This window comes from Microtus ochrogaster, chromosome 10, assembly GCF_000317375.1.
Source record: "Microtus ochrogaster isolate Prairie Vole_2 chromosome 10, MicOch1.0, whole genome shotgun sequence".
Lineage (NCBI taxonomy): Eukaryota > Metazoa > Chordata > Mammalia > Rodentia > Cricetidae > Microtus > Microtus ochrogaster.
This window is the reverse complement of record NC_022016.1, coordinates 45051756-45070266: the sequence shown is the minus strand read 5'-3', so window position 1 is coordinate 45070266 and position 18511 is coordinate 45051756. Positions and strand designations below refer to the sequence as shown.

Here is an 18511-nt window from a genome sequence, read left to right as displayed (position 1 = left end):
AAGAAAGAAAGAAAGAAAGAAAGAAAGAAAGAAAGAAAGAAAGAGAAAAGAAATAAATTTCTAGCAGTTGGTGGTAGTGGTGCACACCTTTAATCCCAGTACTCAAGAGGCAGATGCAGGTGGATCCCTGTGAATACAGGGCCAGCCTGGTTTCCAGGACAGCCAGAACCATTACACAAAGAAAAACTGTCTTGAAAAACCAAAATAAATAAATAAATAATAAGAAAAATAATGAAAAATAAAACATTTTCACAAGCATGTATCATCTTTGTTGTAAATTCTTAAATGTATAAGAGGGGGAATTCTGTTTGTGTTTGTTTCAAAGCCCCTAGTGATTGGTATGCATTTAGCTGGCTTCCTGTTAGCTCCATCCCACACAGACCGCCCTCCAGTTTTTCCCCTCATTTTAGGCAGATCCCCCTAAAGGCCTGGTGCCTCTTCTGCTCCAGTCCCTTCCTGTCTGTGTGACTCAATGGCTGGGTTGGAAAGCCAAGACAGGATACAGAGAGAATGAAAACCACAGATCCGGGATATACTCGGCTTGAGATGGAGACACACTGCCTAGGAGGCCACCTCATGGACCAAGCTAGAGCAGGGAGCAGCAGGGCAGAGCAGAGTGTGGTCCCCGGCTAGAGCATATTCTCAACAGGGACAAGTGATGTGTAAAAGACAAGGAACCCATTGACTTTGGAAGAAGGACCTAGCCTTCTGGCTCTGTTCAGATGCTCTTGACTTGCTCTGTGACAGTTACCAAGTCCCTCCCCTTCTCTGGGCCTCTGTTTCTTTATCTATACAGCCGTGCTTTATACTAGGCCAGTGACTCTCAACCTTGGTGGACATCAAATGACCTGGGACACACAAGTTTGTCTTGCTGACCGGACGGCCTCCATGCGGCACATTCTGCCGATCTGCCCTTGAGAAATGTCCTGACGCACCACACTGCTGGCACCCACTCCCTCTCCACCATCACCAATAAAGCCCAGGGGCAATCTCTTGCCTTTGTCACACAGCAAGCTGGGCAAACTTGAGAGACAGACACCAGGGTCCATAAAACAGCCCTGCCTAAGACTCTCAGCCAGGAGAGAAAGTTCCCTAATCAGGGAACTAGAAAGGGAGAGGATTCACTTGGCCACCAGATAAGTATCACCTCCTTATCTCTGAGGACCAATAACCACAGCCCCAGGCTCTGATTCCCAGAGAAACAGCTTCCCCTCCGCCCCCTTAGCCCTGTCAGAGAAGCCTTGGAGAGCAGCCCGGCCTGTCCTTCCTGGGACAAAGCTTAGCCTCACTGGAATGCCCTCCACCAGACCCAGCAAGTCTGCCTCGCGCGCGCGTATCTTCCCCTCCAGTGCACACCTGCGCAGAGCTGGAGCTCCCGTGTATTCATCCTACACAACTTGAAAACCACCGGGCTGAGCCTGGCCATGGTTAGGACAAAGAGATCCAAGGACCAGAGATTTGAAGGGGCTCACTCTGTCCACTGCCAACTCCTGCCAGTCTGTGGCCACCTGGCCTCCCAGCTTCATGTCCCCATTGTTTACTGGATCTTTCACAGGGTGACAAAACAGACCTCTCAGAGGCCATGCTTGAGACATCTGTCTAGTCTCAGCCCTCATAAGATACTTGGGGATGTTAACATACTAAATGGTTAATGGGGGTGCCTATTGGAGCCATAGTGTCCCCCGGGACTGAAGAAGGTCCAGGGCTCATGAAAGACAGGGAAGGGTGGTGGGCCTCAGTTGTCCAGCCCAAACAAACAGAGGAGCGGGGCTGGGTCCCCCTCCAGGCCACTGAAAACCAAGGACATTAGGGTCTAGCTGACACAGAAGAGAGTACTCCTCCCCACCAACCTCTGCCTCAGTTTCCCCCTCAGTGGAGTATTCAAGCATGTGCCACACTCAACACAAAGAGTCTGCAGAGTTCACCCAGTGCCATCGGATACCCTGTCCTGGGCTTGCTGATCTTGCCTCTCAACCCATAATCTCTGTGACCTGTCTCTCCTCAGTCTCACTCCTGTCACTTTTTCCAACCTCGCACTGTGAAGGGATGAGCTCTGGGATCTGGACAAGTCTGTGTCCACCCAGCCTGAAGAGGAAAAGCCCCAGGTGGCAGCTGTTGGCCCCTGCACCTTGGAGCCTCCAGTGCAGGGAGGACTCAGGGACTGAGCTGCCTCCTCCCTCCCTTCCTCCGCAGCAGCAGGGAGGTCCCCTACCTCTCTGTGCATCTTCTGCTCTCCACTCCCATCGGGTCGGGTCACAGCATCAACTTCCACGCCTTCCAATACATTCCCTGCTCAGTCCATCACTCTGAGGCTCCCCACTGCCCTTAGAATAAGCTGTACGTTGAAGTCTCCAGCTCAGCATTTGAGGAGCCTACAGCTAGGTCCCTGGGGGAGCACCTCCCCAGCACAGTCCACCATGACAAGCTTAGTCTCTTGGGATGGGATGAATGGTTGAAGAGGAGCATGCCTGCACATCATGGCTCAGCCATGCAGGGGTCACACGAACCTTGTGGGCACCAGGCCGAGTGGGTTGGGGGAACAGAGGCAGGGAGAAGGGGAGTCCTGCCACTCAGCTTTTCCTGCCTCCTTTACAGATTTTTGCCATTTTTGGTCCCCAGTGTTTGGCCTTACTCTCTCTACCCAGCTGCCCAGCCTCTACCTGCAGAGGGACAGAGCTACCAAGGTCTTTGCATTCACCTGCAGTTAGGTGCAACTGTCGGAGCTGGCTCTTTCTCCTTTGGTCCTCTGTAGATGGGCAGCTCCCTGAGTCTATCATGTTTCCCTGGTTCAGGTTTGTAGACAGGAAGGATGTGGCCATCTGTCCAGGTCCTGCCTCCCCCCTACTCATCTTTGGATGATGGCTGTAGAGTCATAGCCCACATGCCAAGGTCATGGAGGAGGGCCTCTGCTTCTTAAAGGAATCCTTGAAGGAAGGAGGATGCTGAGGAAGCTGGGAGTTTGTGCTGGCTTTGTATGGTGTCATCTTTTCCTCTTCCCAGCAACCTGAGACCTATGTCCACCTGCCATTTGCCAAGAGTACTTGAATTTAATCCCAGCCCTTGGGAGGCAAAGGTAGAGGCAGGTGGATCTCTAAGTTGGAGGCCAGCTTGATCTACAGAGCGAGTTCCAGGACAGCCAGGGCTATACAGAGAAAATCCTGTCCAAAAAAAAAAAAAAAAGAACATGGAGTCTCAGAGAAATTTCTCTGAGTTACCAGAATATCTCAGCATTCTCTTCCTCCGTGGACCCCCTCATGGGTGTCAGTTTCAATCACCTCCTCTTTAGTGGCTAAATTGGTAGCCTCCAACAGCCAGGAGGGCACTGCTCAGCTGCTCAGGTGCTCTGGAGCTTCCTGGACTCACCAAGGAGGGACATTCCAGAGGCAGAGCAGTGTGCCCACGGCCCGGGGGGGGGGCGGGGGGAGAAGCAGGCACCACCACCGTCCCATCAATCCACAAGCTAAGGTCTAGATTGGTGGCCAGCCTGTCCTAGGTCTTCGGTGGCCAGCCTGGGCAGCCACCCTAAAGCAGCTTAGCAGAAAGATCCCTGTAACCGGGGAAGCGGGGGCGGGGGCGGGGGTTGGCTGCTCCCATTTGATTGGGGGTTTTGTGGGCCTGCCCCCACCCCTCGAGGCCCTGCGTGTGTGCTGTGTGCGACTCTTGACTTCATCTACTAAGTCAATAGAGTGGCTCAGAGGCTGCTCCCCCCCCCTCGCATCCCCCTCGCCTCCCCTTCCCCGTTTTCTTCTCGGGATAATGGGGGCTCTTTGTGGCCTAATGAGCCTCCTGAGGGGCTCGGAGGCCGGGAGCTCTTCCCCCGTAGCCACCGGTGGAAATGAAAGCAAGATTAGGCCCGGGTCTGGCCCACACCACAGCAAAGCGCCACCAGGCATTCGCGGCTTCAAAGCCCCTTGGGAGTTTGGTTACTTTATTTCTAAAGTTGTTTGTATTTCTAAAGTGGCCATTGAGGCGAGAGCAGGCGGGCGACTGAGGGGAGGAGGAGCCAGGGCCTCTCCATCGCTGGGATTCCCTGACAGGCTCCAGGGAGCTTTCCCCCTACCCGCCCAGACTTTTCTCCAGTCTGGAGCATCTCATCAAAGCAGCTGATCAGACGGGGAAACTGAGGCAATGGCTGACTGCGAAGTCACTGCTGTGGCAAGGCTCCCTGCCAGGGGCTAGACTTTTTGGGATAGGAACCCACCAAGCAGCGAGAGAAATGGGTCCTTGGGGAGCAGAGCAAAAGGCCATTTGCAGCCTGGTTAGGGGCACACTCTCCTGAGACCTCACTGTAGCCCCATCTGGTTATAGAAAGGAATGTCCCAACAGGAACACATTGAGAGTCTCCCACTTTCAATAAACTTCCACAGTCTCGTTTTCTAGGGTCTTCTTGGAGCCCCACTAATAAAGGCATGAAATACAGGGGCATTTCACTAGAGGGGTGGGCATTCGGACTGACTCCTGTTCCTTTTGGGTCAGCAGGAGGACTATGAGAGGAAGGGTACTGGCCCCCAGGTCAGGGGAGGTCCAGAGCTGAAGCCCAAGGTACCTTCCAGCTGCAGCCCGCCTCCTCCATTGGAATTTATTGTTTTCTACCGGATTTTTGGGCCCTGGAAAGGGCAAATCCAGGAAGTCCTGTCGAAGAAGGAAATTACAAGGATGGGGGGGTGGAGTCAGGAGCTTAACTCAGAGCCGGAAGGGCTCAGTACACCAAATCTCTTGGTTCTGTAATCACAAGAGAAAGCAGGGGATTGGGGTACTTCTGGAAGCTTCCGTTAGGAAGTAAAGATCCAAAACTTTCCTAAAAACTCCCCCCCCCATGATCCCTATCAACCCCAAAACTTGCCTAGGAGGCAAACTCCAACTTTCTTTGATTTCATGTCTACACAGCTCATATAAACCCAAGGTAGACTTTAAGACAGCTTCCTGAGCTCCAGGAAGCTTGAACCCAGACACCACCACCTCCCCCCAACTCCACATCACACTCCCCAACACCTCCACACCCATACAGAACACCTCTGAAGGCTGGGCTCCACATTCTCCAATCTCCTAAAAGACCTGTTGTCTGAAATTAAACTCACATCCGGAGGCGTGGCTGATCACCTGTCATCCCTGCTGAGGCTTCCGGCCTTGGAGAGGAACCCCCAGAAGGATCCCAGCCCACTCGCTGGGGCTTCCCCCAAAGGGACCCCAGAAAAGTTCAGGTTAGAGTTTTCTAAGCTACTTCTCTTGTTCCCACCCCCTTTTCTGTCCTGCCGGGATTTCTTTGATCTCAGGTCTTTTGGTCCCTCAGACAAAGAGTTCAGTGACGGCAAGAGACTGGTCCTCCCTCCACCATTGCCTTGAACCCTCAATGCAGAAAGCCGGGCAGCGGATGCCTGGAACTCCAAAGGTCAACTGGGAGGCTGCCTGCTCCACTCAGAGGCAGCACCAACACACCCTGCTGTGTGCTCCCAGGCAGACTTGAACACAGGCGCGCTCACGCACGTACGCACGCAGTGTTTATCTTATTGTCTGTTTCTCCCTGCCAGGATCAGAATTCATGAAGGCAGGGACCTGATATCTGGAGTATAATTTAGGCGCTTAACACTGTGCCTGGTCCCTCAAATATGCTTAACAAAAGTCTAAAGAATGAATGATGAGACTCATATGTATTTACTCCTCAGGGGCAGAGTTTTCTCTCCTTCCTTTTTTTTTTTTTTTTTGTGATATGGGAAGAAAGGGGACATCACATACGCACTTATCTGTGAAGGGACCAGTGAGATGGCTCAGCTGGGAAAGGGGCTTGCCTTCAAGACTGATGATCTGAGTTTGATCCTGGGACCCACATGATGAAGAGAGAATGGACTCCTGCAAATTGACTTCTGACCTCCACATATGCATACTCAATCCCAAACAAACAAACAATAAATAAATGAAAAAAATTTAATGCCTGGGAAAGAGGCTGCTTTGGAGAAAGACTAGTTAGACACTACTTGGGTCTCCCAGTATTTGGCTGTTTTGGAAAGAGAGAGAAGTGAGGCCAGACAGCTAGCTTTCACTCCTCCCCTGCCCTTTATGGAAATCTTTTCATTCTGGGAAACTGGGGCTCTTTAAAGAATACGGGGTCATCAAAAACTGTAGCGGCGTTCTGAGCAAGGTGTGGCCTCAGGAAGCAGAGGCACGTCTTTACTCAGTATTTAAAACTCTGCCCCTATGGACTCCAGTAAAGGCTTGGTTGGTTTGTTTAGCTTTTACCTGACTGGCAAATGGCTCCAGGATCCCATCCAAATGATAGGGACCTTTGTGTAAATCCCTGTCCATGGAAAACCCAGGCGCAGAGAGACTCCTCGACGTGTTGTAAATTGCAAGACTAGTGTGCTGGGGACTGGGGACTGGTGCATTCTGTCCCTCCCTGGTACTCCAGCCTCACCCACCGGTAGCTGCTGGGGCCCAGGAGCACAGGCCGGTTGGGGGCCGCGAACACCCAGTTGCGGATAAGTGGTGGGTGGAACAGGACCCGGGGCAGCACTCAGCCTTCACTGTGCGCTAGGACGCAGTCTTTCAGTAATCGTACCCCCCCACACCCCATTCCTCTGACTCTGAAACCAAAACCTGGAGCTGATAACTTAGGCGTTGTCGCCGGGAACTTTGCAGTGGGACAGTTAAGCGGGAAGGCTAGAGCCGGGCTACCGGCTGGAGCGGGGCTGGGGGTGGGGGATCGCTCACGGCCGCACTGCTGGCCTAGGCCCAGCACTGGGTCACAACGCGCCGCCCGGGTCCCCGCCCCACCAGCCCGGCGCGCTTGCCTCTAATTAAGCGGCTGGATCCCGGGAAGCCGCCGGGCCGCGCGGTAATACGATGAGCCGCCTTTGTACTGGTGTCACCCAACGCCGAGGATCAAAAGCGCTGCGACCCGCCGCCCGGCCCCGCTAGCTCTGTAGCCCGCCGCGCTCGCGGGCCCGGGTTGCCTCTCGGCTACTGCATCCTTTTGTCCTTCCAGCTGCTATCCTGCGCCCCTCTCTATCTATCCTTGGAACTGCTTAGCGTCCCCACACTCCACTCCCAGTCGTCTCTCCTGCGTGGGTCTCCACGATCGCGCCCTTCTGCAGACTCTCTCTGGTTCCCGGTTCCATCCCGCCGCTGCTAGACTCTCCACTGGGACTCAGACTTCGCGCACTTCCAAGGCCTGGCAACCAAGCCATCAAGCTGACCCTAGACCTCGGGCTCACTAGGCCAATTCATGACAGCAATGGATTTCCAAAGACCTGCGGCGGCCTCCGGCTCCCTGGAAATCTGCCCGAACTCAACTCGCTGCCGCACTAAAGAACCAGACACAAGCTCTAGGGTACTTCGAAACTGGATTTGGGGCATACACAATTTTCCCGCATCCCTCCTGAAACTGCCAGGGTCTGTCGGAGGCTTTCTCTCTCCCCCGGGACTTAAGTTATTGACCCCGCCTTTACATCTCTCTCCCCACACCCCTTCGTTTGGCCCCCACCTCCCCTTTGCCCTCGACCCCTTCTCTTCCTCCTGCAGGCCCCACCCCTTAGCATGTTGAGTCCCCCCCCCACACACACACACTAGCTCTCCCCACTCTTCGCATCCCGGTCTTGCCTCTCCCCAGCCCCACTTTGTTTGAAGTTATGGAGAGATCTAGCTACTAATGGTGCAGCTTCCCCCTTAGGTCGCCGTTCTGCCTTGATTAGATTTGGGAAGGAGAGTTTCCTCCCTCCTCCGGCCTGACCCCAGTGGGGCCAGTCCCAACAGAGCGGGTCAGAAAGTGCTGACCCCATTTCCACCTCCTCCCCACGTTCAGCGGGAGTTAGGGGGTCGGAAAAAGAGAGGGAGGGCCCCGGGTAACAGAAACTTAGGGGGGCATCTCAGTCTTCCAATCACCTTGGGTCCCCAACTGGGTTTCCTAATTACTCCATTAGCGGAGTGGGAGGGGATGTAGCTATTTTTCAGGAATTCCCGGAATGCACACCCCCCCACCCTCTTAGTCAGGCCATCCCGGCCCCAGAGAGAACCTTCCCTTTGGGGTCTCAAAGCTCCTCACAGACCGATTGTCCTGAGCTTGTTAGTTTACGGGTTTATATCCTAAGATGCCCTCAACCCAGGTGAGACCGCCTTAACTTTGATGATGGCCGAGGACTAATGGCATATCAGCAACTTCGGGAAGAACCTCGTTTACTGGGGGCGCTCTCTCTGTGCTTTCTGTAATATTGATACGTAACGTAATGTGTAACAACTGTTTTCATAAAAAGGCTCCTAAATAAAAATAAAAGTTCCAAGAATCACCTCTGCCTTGTGGCCGTTGCTATGTGTGCTTTAAAACCCTTCCATGTAAATTCCACTCAAAAATTTGGAAAGCTGAGAAAGGGGAGGGGTGGCGGGCGGGGGAGGTTAATCCGGGTTTAACGCTCTTGCGATGCAGACTCAGGACCAGGGTTGGCCCGATTGCCTTATCGCCTCCCAACATTTGAGACGCCCATATTTTACCCAGCCAAATAGCTTGGAGAGCAGCGCAGACGGCTGCCGTGGTCGCGCCTCAGGAAAATGTGTTATTAATATCTAAATAACTTCCCAATACTGTCTGGTAAATCTCCCTTCACCGTTCCAAATGATGAATTCGTTTGAAGTCTTCCCCCAGCCTCATATTTTCAATGTGTGTGTGTCTCTCTCTCTCTTCTCTCTTCTTCTTAGCCAGGCTTATTTCAAACTGGTAAATATCTAATTCCTTTAACTGCCACTCTGTGCACACGAATCTTTTAGGTACAGACGCCTTGAAATGGCCGCTGCGCTGCGGGTGCGTGCCCGGAGGTGAACACAGAACCCGCGCGTCCTCACAGCGGGGGACCCCACTTGCTAGACCCCAGCAACTTCTGTAGGCCTGGGCTTCTTCCTTGAACGCCCCCTCCCATCCCGGGCCGGGCTCCCGCATCCCAGCAGCATCCCCAGAGTCCCTGAGGCAACCCCAGCAACCAGACCCAGCGGCCAGTTGCTGCCCCGCTAGGTTCGCGCTCTCGGCACTCGCTGGTTCTCTTGTTTATAAAGTTTGTTTTCTGAATGTCTTCTATTAGATTACGCTCCTTCCTCGCCCCTCCCCAGCCTTATCTCCTTCTGTCTCTTCTCTCCTGGCCCGTCACACTAGATTTAGGCACCCGTTTATCTGGAGCGCAGTTTGCAGACTTTATTTACCGCGGGATGCGGGGCTGCGAGCGTGCGAGCGCGTGTTCGCCTTTGTAACAGTCATCGCCCCATTGTAGTGTCGTTTAGTCTCAGCTCCCTCCTCCTCACTCTCGTCTTGGGTTCAGGGGAATGGGGGGGGTCTTGTCAGCGCAGTGTGGGCTCACCCCCTCGCTAGGAGTTCCCTTCCCCCAGGACCATCCCGCGCCCCCCTCCCCCACCGGGCCTTGGGGCCTCCAGGGCCCCCTCCCACGCTTGCTCTGTTCCCTCCACGTCCGCAGCGCAGCGCTGCCTAAAGCCGAGGAATTGCCTGACACCCCTATCTTCCTCGGAGCCCCCATTATGCGAAGCTGATCCTCCTCTGAACAGACTCAAATCCCGCCTGGACTGTGTTTGATTAGATTGCCAACCCGGGGTAATCCTTTGATTTGCTAGAGTGTCAATTACCTTTCTCTAAACACACATTTACAGAGGAGGGAAGTTGTAGGTTTAAATCAACCCAGATCGTCTCCTGATAAATGGGCCGACTAGGTCCCTTTTCGGCCCAGCCCTCTTCTCCAAGGCCCCTCCCAAACCCCTCCTCACCTATCTCCCCAAACAGCCACCCTTCCAGGTGTGAAGTCTCCGGGGTGAAAAAAAAAAAAGAAAGAAAGAAAAAAAGAAAAGAGTGTGGACAGAGAGGAGCCCTGCCCCCTCTTCCCCATTCATTCGCTCCCCCGGAGCCTAATTAAATTTGGCAGGTCCTTGTACACACAATCAAAACAGCTTCCTCCGGTGCGGCAAACGACCGAAAACCGCATTAGCAACCATCGCCGCTGCCAAATTAAATTGTTTCCCACCTCCTTTTACAAGTGTCTAAACCCGACACTCCGGGCTCTGCCTCCTCTCCATCCTTCCCCATCATCTCCCACTCCACACCTGTAAGTTTGCCTTTCTTCAAACAAATGAAGGGGAAAATGCAAAGAAAACAAACCTAAGGCCTGAGCTGTAGCTTGGTAGGAGGAGAGTGAGTGCTTGCCTGGCGTGTGCGAGGCTCTGGATGGAAAAAATGAAGCCCTGGTCCCCACCCTCCCCATCTCCCTAGCCTTCTACGGCCTTTCACACTCCGGGACACCTTTCCCATTGGACCCTGACACCCAAAGGTATTCCCGGCCACACAGGAAAACAATTTCTCATTCCCCAGTAACTTTTGAGTGTTTCATGTTAATTTTAACCTCATTGGGCCTTGTAGCCTAGAGAGCCATCCTATGTCTGAAGTGCTCATCTGCCGCTTCTGCTTGAGCACTGTCAGCTGCCTGAAGCTTTGGCCGCAGGTTGTGAAGCTATTGTTGATTTACTGTCTATTTCTCTCTCCGCCTTGTCTCTCTCTCTCCGTGGCAATAACCCTTCTTTGCACGCCCTTATCAATTTCTTGGGGGAAAATCTTTTCCCTCCTCTGCCTTGTCTGCTCAGATCCCTAGCAAGCCAGCTCTCGGAACTACCATCCCCCTGACTCTTGGGGAGAGGGACGAAAAGGAGAGTGTCCCTTTTGCATCAAAGGTGCCAACTGTCTCCCCCCCCCCTTCCCCAGGTAAGCTGAGTGAGACCGCAGCCCCTATCGGCAGCAGTCCTGAGGATTCTCACAAGCAACAATCCTAATAACTCAGTCTTAACTAGGGTAAGAGGGAAAGAGGGGGAAAAAAAGCCCACAGTCTCATGAATATCAGCCCAAGGGAAGCAGGAGTGAGCCGTTCAGAGATGAAAGTGCGGAGAAATAAAAGCTCAATTTAATCTGCTTTAAAACCCTTCAACTTAACGTTTGTGCTTCAAACTCTGAGAGTGAAGACTGATTGCGGATAAATAGTTTCTTACCATGCCTGGAAGCTATTACACCCCTCTCCAACACAGCTTCCTATTCAGCAGCCTCAGTTTTCATTACCAGCTCTAATAAGTCTTAACGTTATTAAATGCCAAGCGGACGATAGGAAGAAACGGACTCAGGGAGGGATCTCTCTTTAGCGCTTAAAGAGGAGCTCTCTTAAACCCCTCTTTGGTGGCTCCCCGCCACGAGAGGGGCGACCCTGGGAGAAAGCATTTGTCAAAAAAGCAAGAAGCCAAAACAAAGTTGTGAGTGTATAGCCCTCCCCTTGCTCTCTCTCAACGGGAGGGGGGAAATCGGGCGTCTGGGCCCTCTCTGAACTCCCAGAACCCGAGTGTAGGCTGGAGGGGCTTTAACTCAGTGGGGGAAACTGATGTCTTTAGGGAGAGATGAGCAGTCCCCAAATGCCTGCCAGCCAACTGGCCACGGCTCACACCAGACACCAAGTCTGTCCAGAATGAAAACCGTCTCTCATTTGAACCACCACTGCCTCTCCGTGACTCCTGCCTCTTCAGACTGGAGACTTACGTAGGTAGGCATACAACCACCAGGAGGAAACAAGCGCCCACACTGCCATCCAGAGACCCCAGTGCCACTCAGACTCCTACAACAACCCTGTCAGGGGATCTGTCAGGACACCAGCCTCCCGCAAAGCCGATTCATCCTTATTGCGCTCCGCATTCAACTTGTGTTCTCAGCTGTCCCCCCCCCCATCTGGAAGGGCCAGCCTGATTTCTAAACCCTTGGAGACATGAAACGTCCTGGGTCTCTGGCAGGGAAACCCTCTCTCCAGCGAAGCAGCTGGCTCACCGGTTTTCGTGAGGCCCATGAATTCTCTGAGTCCCCAAGACACAAGCCTTTCCTTTCTCTTCCTTTTCTCAGAGGTCAGCGACTTCTTGGCGGTTCATCACACACTGAACTAGACGCATGGCCTTTCGTACCCACACGTGAGCTATCTCCTAACAAACTCAAATCTCCCAGCTGCTTCCTGGGGCTGGCTCCTAGAGGTGCTTGGTCTGCAGCATGTACCTTGGAAGGATTATTCTGACTCAGGGCCCACCAGGAGCAAGCAGACTGATTTTTAAAAAGAAAAAAAAAAGTCCAATTTGTCTTTCTGATAAACTGAGTTAAATCCTGCGCCGGCAGGAAGGAGTTCCAGGACTCTGGGCAGAATGGCCAATCTAGTGGCTACTTGGTGGAGCAGAGGCTACCTCCTGAGTCTGGCCTCTAGGCCCCTCTGGCAGGCAGGGCACAGCAGGGTACCGGGCTCTGCACTCTCCCTTTCTTCCCGGCCCCTTTTGTCCCTGGAGGGACAGCAGCTCCTCTATCCCCCTCCCCCAGAGCGTCAGCAGCCTGTTCTTAGCTTGCAAGAGGCTGCTCTAAAAGGGGGGCTGCCTCCTCTCAATCCCCCTGCCCACCTTGAACAAGCTGGTAGGGGTTGATGGGGGCTAGTAGGGGTGGATCTCCGACTCTGGGACTTGTCTTTAAAAGTGGGCTTTTGTCTGTGAAGTTCACCCTCAAGGTTGGGATGAACCAGAGAGAGACCTAGACTGGTTGGGCTGGGAAACCTCTTGAAGAACTCTCAGGGCAACAAGGGGTCCTTAGTAAACGTCCTCCATTTTCCCCAAAGACACTTGTCTTCAGGGTTCATTCTGCTTCCCTGGCATGTGTGTTCCAACTCCCCCACCCACACCTCCGGGTCAGTCTTTGTAATTCCGAAGTCTTCCACCCCTATTCCTATCCACTCGCACACTTTGGCCCCACTTAAAACAAAGACAAGAAAACGTCTACGGGAGGGGTGACGAGGGAAGACTTTCCCATCCAGAAACAGAAACACAGCAGGATTCTCCAAATCTGGGTGCAGGCACTTGAAAGATAAACTTCAGCTTTAGCAGCTGGCGAGAGAAAGCTGAGCGAGGGAGTCGGCGCGCAGGGAAGCCTAGCTAAGGTTGGGCAGAGAGTGTGGGGCGCCGACCCTTGGCATCTGGGAACTTGGCCTCCAGCCCCCGCCACAACAGTGCTTGCCAAGAGGAAAGCATTTGAGTGCCCTCCGCTCCTCCCTGGCCATGCGTGGCTGAGAGGCGGCCGGCGCGGCCTGCGCTAATTTTTATTGATTGCAGCGGTCAGTCAGCTGTCAGGCGGGGTTTCAAGGGACCGTTTAGAAAGCGTGTGCGGGTCTGGTTAACAAATTCATTTAGGGAGTCCCGGGCGGGCTCCTCCTTCCTCGCCCTCCTCCCTACCCCACTCCCCCGCAAGCTTGCCCAAGTTTTCTATAAATAATTGATCGACGCCAAAACGCCAGCTCCGGAAGATGCAGAGGCTGTGGGCTGGTGGGCAAGAGTGACAGCTGAGGTGCACGACTGTGCGACCCCGCAGCCGGGCTTCCCCAGGGCTGGCATGGTGGGGAGGGATATACCACCGGAGCACGGTAAAGCCTTCAAAAGCTCGGACCGGCGCCTGCAACTCGCGACGTTTTTTTCTGACCGTCCCAGCTGTGGCAGAGGTTAATTCTCACAGGTCCTCACCACCAGCTGGGGAAAACGTGGTCTCCCGCGGCTTCAGGGCCACGGCAGGTTCTTACCTTTGTCGCCCAGGATGCCGTCAATGCTGTGTTTGGCTTTCTTCTCGCCATCGTCCTCTTTCTTGTCCCCTTCTTCATCGTCCTCTTTCTTCCCGAACTTGATTCTGAGCACTCGGCTAATCGAACTCACTAAACCTCAGAAATTAAAGGCAAAAGGGAGAGTATAAGTTATTGGGGTGGAGGACCAGGAGGTCCATTCTCGACTCTCTGGCACCCAGGCATTTCAGGCTTGTTTCAGCGGCAGCTTAGGAAACTTAGGTCACTCCTGGGGCGTGCAAGCGACCAGGTAAGCCTACAGAGCACTCACCTAGTGCTTCTCAGTAAACTTCCTTGCACACTCACCAGGTGTCTGACCCTACCCCGTGTCCTGCATGCACTCACAACAAGCCCACTGCCTTAGTGCCACCCAGAGTACCCCAGCCTTCGGTGCAGCTATGCAGGTGTGTCTTGGTCCTGCAATCTTGCACAAAATTATACAGTCAGAAACAAACTGAGCATCTTTTCCCCATCACAGCATAGTCTGAGATTTGAGCTTCAAAACAGAGGGCCAAATAGTGGTGGTGGGGGTGGCAAGAACATCAACCCTCCTAGGGCAGGTGTCTCTCCAGATCACTTTTCCCAAAGCTCAGGGGAACCCTACCTTCGAGGTTAACTTCTTTTCAGTTCCTCTCAGCATCCTCACCTCCTTCCTCCCTCTTTTCTTCCCACCTCCCTCCCTTCTTTGAACCTCTCCTTTCCCAACTTTCTGCTCCCCTTCTTCTTCTAGCCCTCCTGCTGTGTTCGCTCCACTTCTATGCTTAACTGTTTTCCTCCCAGGTGCCACCCCCCTCCCCTTCCCCTGTCCACCCTCCAGCCCTAAAGGCTGAATCTCCAGCCAGCCGGACTCCCTGTGTGTTCTGCCCCTGGCTCAGCTGCCTTCTCACCTGAGGGCACCGTGCTTCGGTCGCAGTGGCCGTCCTTCAGCAGCCGGTCCCGGATTTCCCAGCTGAACATCCCGGGATTTTCTCTCTTGTACTCCTCAATCTTTTTCTCCACATCCGGAGTCGCTACCTGCTTCAGAAGTGGAGGTGGGGTAGTCGGAATGGAGAGATGGGATGGGAGAAGGGAAATACTTTTAGTATCAACCTCCCAAAAGCTCCCAGCCAGGCTGACCGCTCCTGTGGTCATACCCTTCCTCCTAAGAAGGGCTTTTGGTTTTTCAAGGTTCCCCGGATGGCACTGGGATAAGTAACAAAATAAAAATCAAATCTAATTCATAACCCTGTGTTCCCTCCTTGCCTCGTCAGGCAACACCGAAGGGAGATTTCCTCTGGCCAGGGTGCAGGTATGGTGTTGGGGCAGATGTGGGGAAATCCCAGTGAAGATTATCGGCTTCAAAGTCTTGGACAATCTAGCGCTCACATCCTTCAAATTTTCAGATAATGGGACAGTTTCTCAGGGCTAAAGAGAAGTTCCTACAGTTAGTACCATGGGAAGCTTTCAGACACCCAGGGCTGCTAGTTGATATGAGATAGAGAGGTGACAACCAAGGTCCCCACACTAGGGAAGGTCTACTGCCGGCCGCAGAGGCAAAGACACTCACTCTGGGCTTGCTGCCACCGATGGCCCCAGGTCGGATGGACCCAGTCTCCTGGTACCGACACAGAATCTTGGAGACACAGCCATGGGAGACACGGAGCTGACGGGAGATGACGCAGGGTCGGATGCCGTGGTGGGCCATTTCCACTATCTTGTGACGGATGTGGTTCGGCAGAGGTCGCCCGTTGATGAAGACCCCACCGAGCTGATTGACCCGGCCTTGACCAAGAGGGGTGGACACTGGAGGAGGGAAGATGATGGGTCAGAGTGACTTAGACCAAGGTTAGCGCAGGAGAGGGGGAGCTGAGGCCCAAGGCTCCCACCAGCCAATCTCCAAGGTCTACAGGGAGCTCCAGGAGGCTCCTACAGGGAGAAAGAGAAGGGCCCTGGCTTCAGAGCCTTGGTTTGTAGGTCCCTCGAAGTCACCCTACACTGCAGGAAATGAAGATACACCTTTTGGCGATGTGGATTTTTGAAGGGATAGACTAGACAGCCTAGAGTTGCGATGGCAAAGTGTTCTGAAGCTGTAGCTTAAGGTCACAGGCCTGTGGCCTCTGGATGAGGCTAGTGGTCAGTTCCACAACCCTGCGGGTCAGGACCCCACTATCAGTAGGCCTCTGGGCTCCCCAACATTAACAGCTCTGACTTGAGCAGTCAAGGTTGTGCCACCTTAAGCCTTCACAGCTTAAGACTTGGTGCCGTGAAGCTCTATCCCCTACTGCCTTCAGAGAGCCCAGGCTATCCCTTAACAATTTCCCTTAGCTTCCAAGCACCCCCAAAGTTTTCATTTCGTTTGGGGAAAAATCGGGGACACATGCCACAATTATCACAAGTTCCAAAATACCCCTCACTTGGTCTCAGAAATGCAATAACTGTCCCAGAAGTCTTTGCTGCAATGAAGATGGGTCACTCTGTGTGTGTGTGTGTGTGTGTGTGTGTGTGTGTGTGTACAGGGAAGATTGGCATACCTGGTGTGTTCTGGGGAGGGGAGAACTCAGGCAGGCCTTAATGCAAAGTCTACACAATTTTCTCACAGAAGGTTGGGGGGGGGCACCCGGTGCACTAATCCGGTCTCGATACCCGCAATTTGGGGACTCGCGGCTGCAGAGATCTGGAAGATTACAACGATTTCACAGCGGCCCAAGCAGAGAAAGCAGATAGAATAATTGGAAAGGAGGAGGCTAGAAAAGGCTCAGGCTGCTGAGCTGTTCCTACCGCCCCCTCCTTACTTTCCTACTCCCCCCTCTACCAATTTCTCTTTGTAAAAGTAGGTATCTGAAGCCACCCTCGGATTTAATCAGAAATCGTGCGTCGCCAAGCCAGAGTCACTCGGTCTCCGTGGCGGGATACGCCATTAGCGCTGGAGAGCTCTCAAACGCCCAACTTTATATTCAAGAGCCTCTTTAGCGACCGGCACTCGGCTCTCCTCAGTATTCTGCGTCATGTTGGGCAAATATTGTCCTAATCCTTCGTGCGTCCTCAGCCGCCTGTTTTGCTTCCATTCGTTCCAGGAGAGGGCTCCGGCAAATCCCCGGCTGCCGCGCTCTCCCGCCTGCGTGGCCGCTCGCGCACACTTGATCACGCAGCCCACTCTCCTCGCCTCTGTCTAATTCTGGGACCCGGCGGCTTCTCGCTGCCCGAGGGGGGTCTCCCTCCCCAGATCGCAGGCTGCCAGACCGCCCCTTCTCGCCTTCTCTCCCCATCCTCCCGCACCCACAAGTGGGGCCCACACAATGACAAGAGGGGCGACTAAAAAATAAAATTGGCAAGCCATTTCTAACGCTCCTGTGACACCCTGGGCTGCCTGACCCGAGGAAGTCAGATGACCCTTCCGTGACTGGCTGAAAGCCTTCCATCAGTTTAAATAGAAAAGGGAGGGGGGCGCAAAGGGGCCCTTTCTCCTCTCCCGGCCCGGCACCGCCTGCTGGTCCCTTCTACTCCTTCGAGTGGCTGAAGAATTTGGCTGAATTCGTTTCATCGCCAAGACAGTCCTCTGGATTGGACATTGCTGTACCCTCTCTCTGTTCGAGTTTCTCTTCCGGGACATTTGTAGACTTCAGAAAGACCGAGTAAAAAGTTGTGTTTGTTTTTGTTTTTGTTTTTCGGGAAAATATGGTACTATGTATTATTTCCAATTAGTTTGTTTCCGGGCCGAAAAAACCAGCCGGTTTGTAAATTGCTTTGGAGGAAGGGGACAGTTTGGCAGGATAGGAATAGAGCTTCGCTTGTTGGTATTTCGAAATAAAAGGGGTTGGGACCCTATCCCGAGTCTAGGGGGACCTACTTAAAACTAGGGAAGAAAGCCAGCGACACTGCGTAGAGACCGGGGAACTTCGCAAAGCGTCAGAAAATAATGGGGGAAAACTGGAATTTACTGGGACGCCAAACGCAGCAGCTGCAAACTCCCCGGGGAGTCGCACCCTGCGGGGAAAGGCCCGCCGCTGCCGGTGACCCGAGGAGCTCAGGCCGCGGGTCACCGGAACCCCTGCAGAAACAGACTAGTGTCGTCTGCAGAAACTTCCCTGGTCGCACGCGGATCCAGCAGAGCCCCAGAAGACTCACCGCTCGCTCCCCCGGGGTGTGCACCTCCGAGACCCTCAGGGTATTCGGTGAAAGCCTCCTGTGCACACTTACCTTCCAGGGGGAAGCCGGTGCGCGGGTAGTTCTGCCCCGGGCCGGGTCTCATCATCCTGGGGACCGCGCCAGGCAGCGCCGCCATTCCTGCGCACGCCGGAGACGAATCCAGAGTCGGCCGGAGAAACCTTACTACTACAGCGTCTCTTCCTTTCACCCCTGCTGCGATCCTCCTCTCCTCTCCTCTTCTTCCCCGCCCCCAGCCTCTTCCCCCTCCCTTTTGCACCCCCCCTCCCCGGCTACAGACGCGCCCCTTCCAGAAGCTGGGCAGAGGGGGTGAGGTGTGGGGAGGGGAAGGTGGCGACAAGGAAGTTCAAACAAACAAACACTCCAACCCCAAGTCCGCCTGGGCCCGCCAGGCCGGGCCAGAAGTTGAGCCGAATGACACCGGCAGCCACGGACCCTGCAGGCCGGGCTCTCGGTCCCCAGCTGCGCTTTGCGGGCCACTGGCTCCCGCGCTCCCGGACGAAGTTCCTGAGCCGAGAGGCTGCAGAGTGGATTTCTTTGGATCTTTATTTATATATTTATTCTCTGACTCGGGCTCCCTCCTCCCCTAGATCCCTCCACTCCACGCCTCTTTCTGCTCTTCCTCACACCCTGTCCCCGGGAGGACTGGAGCGGGGCTGCGCGCCTGCTCGGGTTTCTGGCTGGAGGGGAGGTGGCCCGAGTGACAGGGCTGGGGATGAGAAGAGGAA

General features: G+C 54.0%; 1 protein-coding gene across 2 annotated transcripts in view; it reads right to left on the bottom strand.

The window, feature by feature from the left end:
- The window catches only part of Pax7 (paired box 7), a 90908-nt gene extending 73007 nt beyond the window's left edge, over nucleotides 1-17901 (bottom strand). Inside the window, exons 1-4 of one of the 2 annotated variants that reach the window (XM_005352934.2) lie at nucleotides 17817-17901; nucleotides 15187-15422; nucleotides 14528-14657; nucleotides 13605-13739 (exon numbers count right to left, since the gene is read on the bottom strand). In XM_005352934.2, the coding sequence (XP_005352991.1) occupies nucleotides 13605-13739; nucleotides 14528-14657; nucleotides 15187-15422; nucleotides 17817-17901 (586 nt within the window). The remainder of the gene's footprint in view (nucleotides 1-13604; nucleotides 13740-14527; nucleotides 14658-15186; nucleotides 15423-17816) is intronic. The other variant, XM_005352936.1, reaches the window with a different exon arrangement.
- Nucleotides 17902-18511: the final 610 nt, after the last annotated feature.